The following is a 7,306-nucleotide window of genomic DNA, read 5'->3' on the forward strand; positions in this document are numbered from 1 at the left end:
TAATATAGGTGTAATTGTCACAGACTTAACAGCTTTGTTTTGTGTTGATTGGGGTCAATATGTGAAAAATTAGATGATCATGTAGGGCCATGTAGTCATGAATAGTCTGGTGCTTGTTTTGTGGTAATTGTATAGATATTTGCTTGTGTTTTGTGCTGTTTTTCTGGTCTGTTTAGTTTTTAATCCATGTATAATTGTCCATTACTGTGAATACTGTTTACTTATATCTTTGGGAAGATAACTGGTCATAGAACAACATTAAACCTACATACCAATTAGCAATCAAAGCTGAACCGTGAACGTGTAATCTCTGGACAATGGACAATCTTGCACTCATATTGTATTCTATGGACAATTTTGCACTAATGTACATTCTCAAATGACTGTTATTTTGTTGATTTTTGTGTTTTTATTTAGGTCTTAATGTGTGCACATTTCATGTCATGTGTGTTTGATTCTGTGTGTATACATATTTGCACACATATTTTTATATGCATTTGTTTTTATATTCGGGATTGTGGGAAACGGTATTTCGATCTCTCTGTCTTTACACACAAACTGGAAGATTGACAATAAAGTTTACTTTGATCTCTAGGTGGAATTTGGAGGGTGTGATGAGCATTTGAAGGCAGCACCACAGACTTGTTTACTTGGATCCAAAAACAGCCAGCCTGCGTTGACCCTTCCTGCTTACACGAAGCTATAGTAGTATGTTTACTTGCTGGAAGAAGCAGATTGAACAGTTCAGTAATTATCATAGAATGGTAAAAATAGCCTGAAATCGTATGTGGTAACTTCCAACACCACAGCCTTCCAATCAGAGGGTCACAATTTCCGTGACGTCCGCCGGAAAAGGAGAGGAGACGAAGGCAACACGTAAAACAAAACAGATGCCTCCACAAATCACCGACAGAGGACGATAGAAAACACCACTGCTCCCAGGCGGAGGGGAGTCGTTTTTTGTGAGAAGAGAGACAAACAACAACGTACCTAGACGGCCCTAGATAGCAAACATCGAGGTTAACTTAGTTATACCGTAAATCGTCTTAAAAAAGTTTCCAGGGAAAAGAACAACGTTTCTCAGGTAAGGTAAGTTCAACTGTGGCTAGCTAACATTAGCATACGTGGTTGTTTGTGAAGTTTCCAGAGTGAAACACTAAGATAAACAGCTTAAATGTACATTATTAGCTCACAGTGATTCTCATTTATGTTGATTTAAATGTGGGTTTGTTAAATAACGAGGATTAAAGCACTGTTACTTTCGGATAACACGTGTAGCTTTACTTTTCCTGGTTGTAAATGAAATACAACTCAAGCGCTTTAACAGCTAGCCGCTAACTTTTTGCTATTAACATAACAACATTATTATTTTCTCTACACCGACCTGTCCACTAACTAAAATAAAGGTGATCTGTAATGAACATTGACCTGTCTAGCTCTAATCTGTTAACAGCACTATCATAGTTGTTTTTTAGTTAAGTGTAATATAATCTTGTTGGCTAACTTCATCAAGGTTTTACGATTATGTGATATGCCTGCTTTGATTCACGCACTTACCAAACCTCGTTATGGCTCTAATGAAATAAATAAATGTCAAGATACTTAAGTTCGTCTTTGGTTTACACCAAGACAAAGCACAGACTCAACAAAGGCAATAGCAGTTCTAATAGTTATTTTTCGGATTTAGCTTATCTCTAGTATGCTAACCTCTAGCATGCTAACATTAGCGAGATCACGAGAATATGCTCACACGGTTGTTGTGGCTAGCTATCGTTAGCATACGGGCCAAACGATACTGTTAAATACCTAAACGTCCCTCTGGGTGTCCATCTTTTGACCTCAAACGTTTATAACTTGACTCATTGGTGATATCGTCCAACCTCCCAGGTGTCATGTAGCATAGTTATGTGAAAGAAAGACGTTAGCAGCAGCCATTAGCTTGCTAGCATGACTCAGTGGATTTGTGGAAGTGACACGGCTGTGGCCCGGCGTTTGTCAGGAAGCATCGAATAAAACAGCCTTTAAAAATAGTATAACTGGCTAAAAGCACCCCCATTAAGCACTTGTAAGCGTATATAAGGGTTTATTGAGGCGCAGGAGAGTTTTAAGTTAACATACTGCCAGTACGACCACATATAAAGGTCAGTGAGTGAGTTGGGCTTTTGTTTCTGTGACAGACATGGTCCACTCTTTATGCGAGCTACAGGTGTTGTAAAGGTTGGACCCAGGTCAGAATCTATGCCCATTTGTCCCCTGCCAAACGACATCTGACATGTATAGTTTAACAGTTTGGCAGTCTCTGGCTTCACAATGTGTTTACAACCTTGGGTTAGAAAGCTGATGGTATCTTTAATCTTAAAACTTACTCTGACCAAGATACAAATGTTTTGCACGATACCAGGTTCTCGAGCTGGTCTCTAAATAGATGTGTTCACCGCCTTACTGTATTGAAGTAGCACCTCTTAGATCACAGTGTCACATTGCACTCCCGTGACAGACGAATGCCATCTACACAGGGTCGTGTTGGACTGAAACTGCATGTAGCACTGCTGTGATGACAGTTTTGAGGAGGAAAGACGACATCAGATCCAATTTACCAGAATTGTGCCTTGAACACTTCCTTTTTTGATTCTGTCACTCATTTAAAATAACCCTCCCCTAAAGGGATATCCTCACAACTTCCTTTATTGTAACTGTAAAGGCTCATGCAAGTTCATATTGTGTCACACTTTAAATACATTTAGATTTTTACAACCACTTTCCTTGTAATCAGCCCATTTGTGAGAAATTTAGATATGCAAGAGTTTTTATAACAAATATTTAAAGCCATCATTATAGTTCCATTACGATATTTAATACTTAAAAATATATAAATGTTTTGGTCTTTTTACAAATTCTCCTTCTACAAAATTAGCCAAACTTCTCAAAAGCAGTTTGAAAATATTGTTAAAATCAGAGCTTTGGACTACAGTTCACTGTCTTCATTAGTGGAGATTAAAAAAGTGTTTGCATACAGTGCAGAAGACTATCTTTAAAACAGGATGGGTTGTGATCCCATCTTGTAATCGTTGTCTACACTTGGGTCATGTGATGATACCAGAACAGTGTCATTGTTGCTGATGAAGAGGTTAAGCTGCCAGTAAAGTTTTTAATGGGATTTTTTTTGTTACACAATCTTATTCCAGACACTCAATGTTTACTTTCTGTCCTTTTCTGTGAAAGTACCAATCATTTTATGTACCATACCAGATATTCAGGCAGGAAACCAAGCCCTACATTTTATTGCCCGAGTCACATGACCATTGTCTTTTTTGCTTTGACAACTAAGGGAATAATTAACTTTTAGTTCTGTCACTGGTTTACAATCCTTTTGTTCAATATTGATTGATGAAAAAATAAGAGTGTGTTGTGTTAAATTAACAAAACCCCTTTGTTTTGGTTTCCAGGTCAGCTCACCCGACGGCAGACTTCACCATGGCCCAGGAGACCAATCAGACCCCGATGCCTACGCTCTGTGCTAATGGCTGTGGTTTCTATGGCAACCCTAGGACTAATGGCATGTGCTCTGTGTGCCACAAGGAGACACTGTCCAGACAGAACAATGGAGGAGTCGGTTCTCTGAGCGCCGTGGGTAAGACCTGCTGTGTTCAGACGCACACAAGGATTTCACTCCTCACCCTTTTATCCGACTGTAACCATCGTTGACGTTTCCCCCCCCCCCCCCAGGCAGCAGCAGTGGCCACGCAGCGGAGGCGTCGGCCATCCAGAGGTTAGAGGCCACGCTGAACAATGCTGCCGCCGCCGCAGTCGCTGCTGCTGAGTCGGCAGCAGAGGCCGCCGCTTCAGCCGAGGCTCTCAGGTGAGGGGATGCACCACGGTATATTGTACTGCCCGCAAAAAGCAGAAGTAGGTATAATCGGCGTTTTCCTGTAACCCGCCCACCCCTACTCTTCAGCAGATAAATATGGTTTGACTTATAGATGATTCTGTCTGTTTAGTTTCCTGATGTTTAAAAAAAAAAATCTTTATCCTTCGCAGTGGGGTTTCAAGTTCCCTGACGGAGATGAGTCTCTCCTGTGAGGAGAAAGGAGCATCAGGGAGCAAAGTAGAGCTAACAGATCCAGGTGGGTTTATTTTCAAAAATAATACTAATAAACTAGTAATAAACAATTAGACGTACCTGAATATTTTCTGCTTTTCTATTTACATTAAAAGGGGGTTTAAGCCGGAGTAATGTTTTCCTTTTTACAATACAGCAGCTCAGTGTGTTAGTAAGATATACTTTACTGAGTTTATTATGTTTTTATATCTTTTGTTCATCTGCAGTGTTGACTCAGCCCACCTCCTCGGCCTCTCATCCCTCCACTTCTGGAGGCGAGGAGTCCAAAACTCCAGAGCCCACAAAGCCCAAGAAGAGCCGCTGCTTTCTGTGCCGCAAAAAGCTTGGCCTGATCGGTAAGAGATTACACCGATCACCGACCTATTGTCTGGGCTGGTTCTTTTTAAACCGCTACTGTACGGCATGTTTTAAAAGATCATTATTACAGACGCACAGCGCCCTTACAGATTTGCTACACAACACCAGCCTTCTCAGATTGGGTTGTTCTCATAGGTTTTTTCTGTGTCTTTATGAGTGTTAAAATATTTAACATTACAATAGCATTAACTTAAATTGATATGATTGCTAGTAAAGGATGTACATGTTATTATGGATATGTATAATGTGTAGTTATGAAGGTTAATCAATATTATAAATTATGATGTCCCCAAGTAAGTGTACAATTAGTCAAAAAATGACACAAAGCATTCAAAGAAGAAAGTTAAGGCTTAAGTTTTTCCTGAGTTAATAATATTTAACTGATGCCTTCATTTTAGGATTAACTATAAACTATTTTTTTAAGGGATCATTTCTAAGCTGGTGATCCAAAAAAAAGATGGGATAATCGCTAGAATACTGGGTTACTTAGATAATGGAAAGCTTCACATTTCAAGTTTTCTGTTGTAGCCTTTTAAGAATTTTTTACAAAACGTAACTGAATGAAACAACTGGCAAAAATGTCAAATTCGAAGTGTTGTTTCTCCAAAATACTGATATATGCTACTCCTGTTCAGTTGAGTTTCTAATGTAAACACCCTCTGACTTCTGCGGGGATGTTTGCCCACCATAAGCACCTTTTTATGAGTTATTGATCTGACTTGGTTGTCCTCCGCTGTGCCGTTTCAGGTTTCGACTGCCGCTGTGGGAACCTGTTCTGTGGAATCCACCGTTACTCCGATAAGCACAACTGTCCGTACGACTACAGAGCCGAAGCCGCCAACAAGATCCGAAAAGAGAACCCTGTGGTCGTAGCTGACAAGATCCAGAGAATATGAAGAGGTTTTTCACTTTGAACACTGGGACATCCGGCTTTAAGAAATAAAAAAAACTCAAGCCCACCCTTCTTCCTGAAGGACCTGTTTTCCCCCTCAATTGTTTTCCAAACTGTCTCCCGTGCATGAAATTTCACGTCTATTTTCAGCTTTGTTTTTGTGTGAGTTTAACACTTGGAAATGTGAGATCTTGGAGATTGCTGTCCCTAAAAACTCTGCCTTGAAGGAGCTCGGACACTTTGGGCCTGCTTGGACTCTCGAGATTTTTACCGCTGTTGGCGAAATCTCAGCCACGCTTGCTCTCTGCTGGCTTGAGTAGCAAAATGGATATCGTCCTTTTTCCCGCCCCCCGTTTCTGGCCACTACGTAACTCTGTGGGGTCGGAGTTTAACCCCTCCTTACTTGTCAGACTTTGGTAAGTTTTTATCCACCTGTAATGCTTCTCTGTGCACCCGGAATATCGCAAAAGAGACTTTGAAAAGAAAAAACCGTTATCGCCAGCTTTTTCTCGCTGGCTCTTATTCCTTCCCTCACTGCCGTGTGTGGCCCTCGTTTCACAGAAATAATTCAATCATTATTTTCCCCTTCTGTTGATCTCGGGCTGAATGCTGTGACTCGCTCTGCGCCCCCAAAAAAACCCTCTGAAGTCACATGACCATTCAAGTCGCCTGAAATGTTTTATTTTATTTTTCAAAAAAAGGTGTGTAAGCTGTGTGTTGTATGACAAGTAGCCTAAACTTGTATTGATGTTTCAGAAGGGTTTAGCTCCACTAATATTTTCACCTTTTATTCGCCATTGAATGTTTTCCTTTTTATTCTTAATGTGAGCAGACAAATTCATGACATTGGGAGTGTTGGATTGCCGCATACTGTGTGTTGAATGTGTGTGTGGGAGAATATGTTGGACGGCTGGTGTGTGAGTATCGTGTGAGGTGACTTAGACCTGTGGACGTTAGGTTATTAATCATTTTCAGTTTTTTGGTCCGGCTGCTTAATCCGTGTGTTTTCAGTTTTTTTTATCCTTTAGTTATGCAAGTTTGTACAAACATCTTTATTTATATACTGCAGTGTGCGTAATCTTCCAATAATAAAGAATGAATTCTATGATGTAAATAAATTATGTCCACAAATTTAAAATCAAGAGTTCAATGGCTCTTTATTTTTCTTATGAATTATAACCGCGATTTTTTTTTTCAAAGCTTCTAATGAGGTTTTTGAATAAAGCTTTAAATGTCTGTTACTATGACGTCATTCCCCCCCAAAACATATTTATAGTCTATTTTAATCAGAAATACATTTTCTTAATAGTTTCGGATATTTTAATGTCACATCTGAAAGTAAACATGTTTAATATCAAGGAACCTCATCATACCACAGAAGTAACAGAGAAACAATGTTTGCTTTCTTCCAGTTTAATCTCTGAGAATATCCCAGAGGATTTTACGAGTTTACTCCTGAGTCCTGTCTGGGAATATCACCTCCCATTCTCTGCTAGTTTCTTTACTTGTTGCTTGACGGTTATTATGTCAAGTGAGTAATAACACATTTTTGTGAGCTAACTATGCTACAGCATTTTATCCGTGAACACGTGTACATGTCACTGTCTCTGCAGGGGAAACAGGATATGTTGCACAGTGTGACCTTCTGAAACCCACTCCTCTTCCATCATCAGGACAGTATGTTTACACGCACACACACACTCTCACATAGCATAGTATACTCCTTTATCAGCAGAGCAGCACCTTAACCATGTCCCTCCCCGGAGGATTTGTAGACATTTTTCCCGAGACAGTTTTGTGGCTATGCAGAAGTAACAACTATTTTCTTTCCATTTGATTCATGTATTACCTAATGTTCCTAGATAAGTTATCGTAGAATTCTTTGTTTTAATTCTGATAATATTGTTCAAACTTTTCAAATTGCCTTTTTGTTGAGA

At 39.6% G+C, this 7,306-nt stretch overlaps 1 protein-coding gene across 2 annotated transcripts; it reads left to right on the forward strand.

The window, feature by feature from the left end:
* The first annotated feature begins 838 nt into the window (after window positions 1-838).
* On the forward strand, window positions 839-6,507 carry LOC307024923 (AN1-type zinc finger protein 5-like). 2 transcript variants are annotated; one of them, XM_079659431.1, is made up of 6 exons: window positions 839-1,089; window positions 3,447-3,631; window positions 3,727-3,859; window positions 4,039-4,124; window positions 4,327-4,455; window positions 5,225-6,507. In XM_079659431.1, exons 2-6 carry the CDS (start codon window positions 3,475-3,477, stop codon window positions 5,371-5,373), a joined length of 654 nt encoding a protein of 217 aa, XP_079515557.1. In that variant the 5' UTR covers window positions 839-1,089; window positions 3,447-3,474; the 3' UTR covers window positions 5,374-6,507. The 2 variants fall into 2 exon arrangements, with proteins under 2 accessions (XP_079515557.1, XP_079515556.1); XM_079659430.1 differs by having other exon boundaries at window positions 841-1,084.
* Window positions 6,508-7,306: the final 799 nt, after the last annotated feature.

This window comes from Notothenia rossii (genome assembly GCF_949606895.1).
Source record: "Notothenia rossii genome assembly, chromosome: 11".
Classification (NCBI taxonomy): Eukaryota; Metazoa; Chordata; class Actinopteri; order Perciformes; family Nototheniidae; genus Notothenia; species Notothenia rossii.

Coding starts and splice junctions, on each gene's coding strand:
- LOC307024923 (XM_079659431.1), top strand. CDS start 3,475: ATGGCCCAGGAGACCAATCAGACCCCGATGCCTACGCTCTGTGCTAAT. Junction 3,860..4,038: donor GCTTCAGCCGAGGCTCTCAG/GTGAGGGGATGC, acceptor TATCCTTCGCAG/TGGGGTTTCAAGTTCCCTGA. Junction 4,125..4,326: donor AGTAGAGCTAACAGATCCAG/GTGGGTTTATTT, acceptor GTTCATCTGCAG/TGTTGACTCAGCCCACCTCC.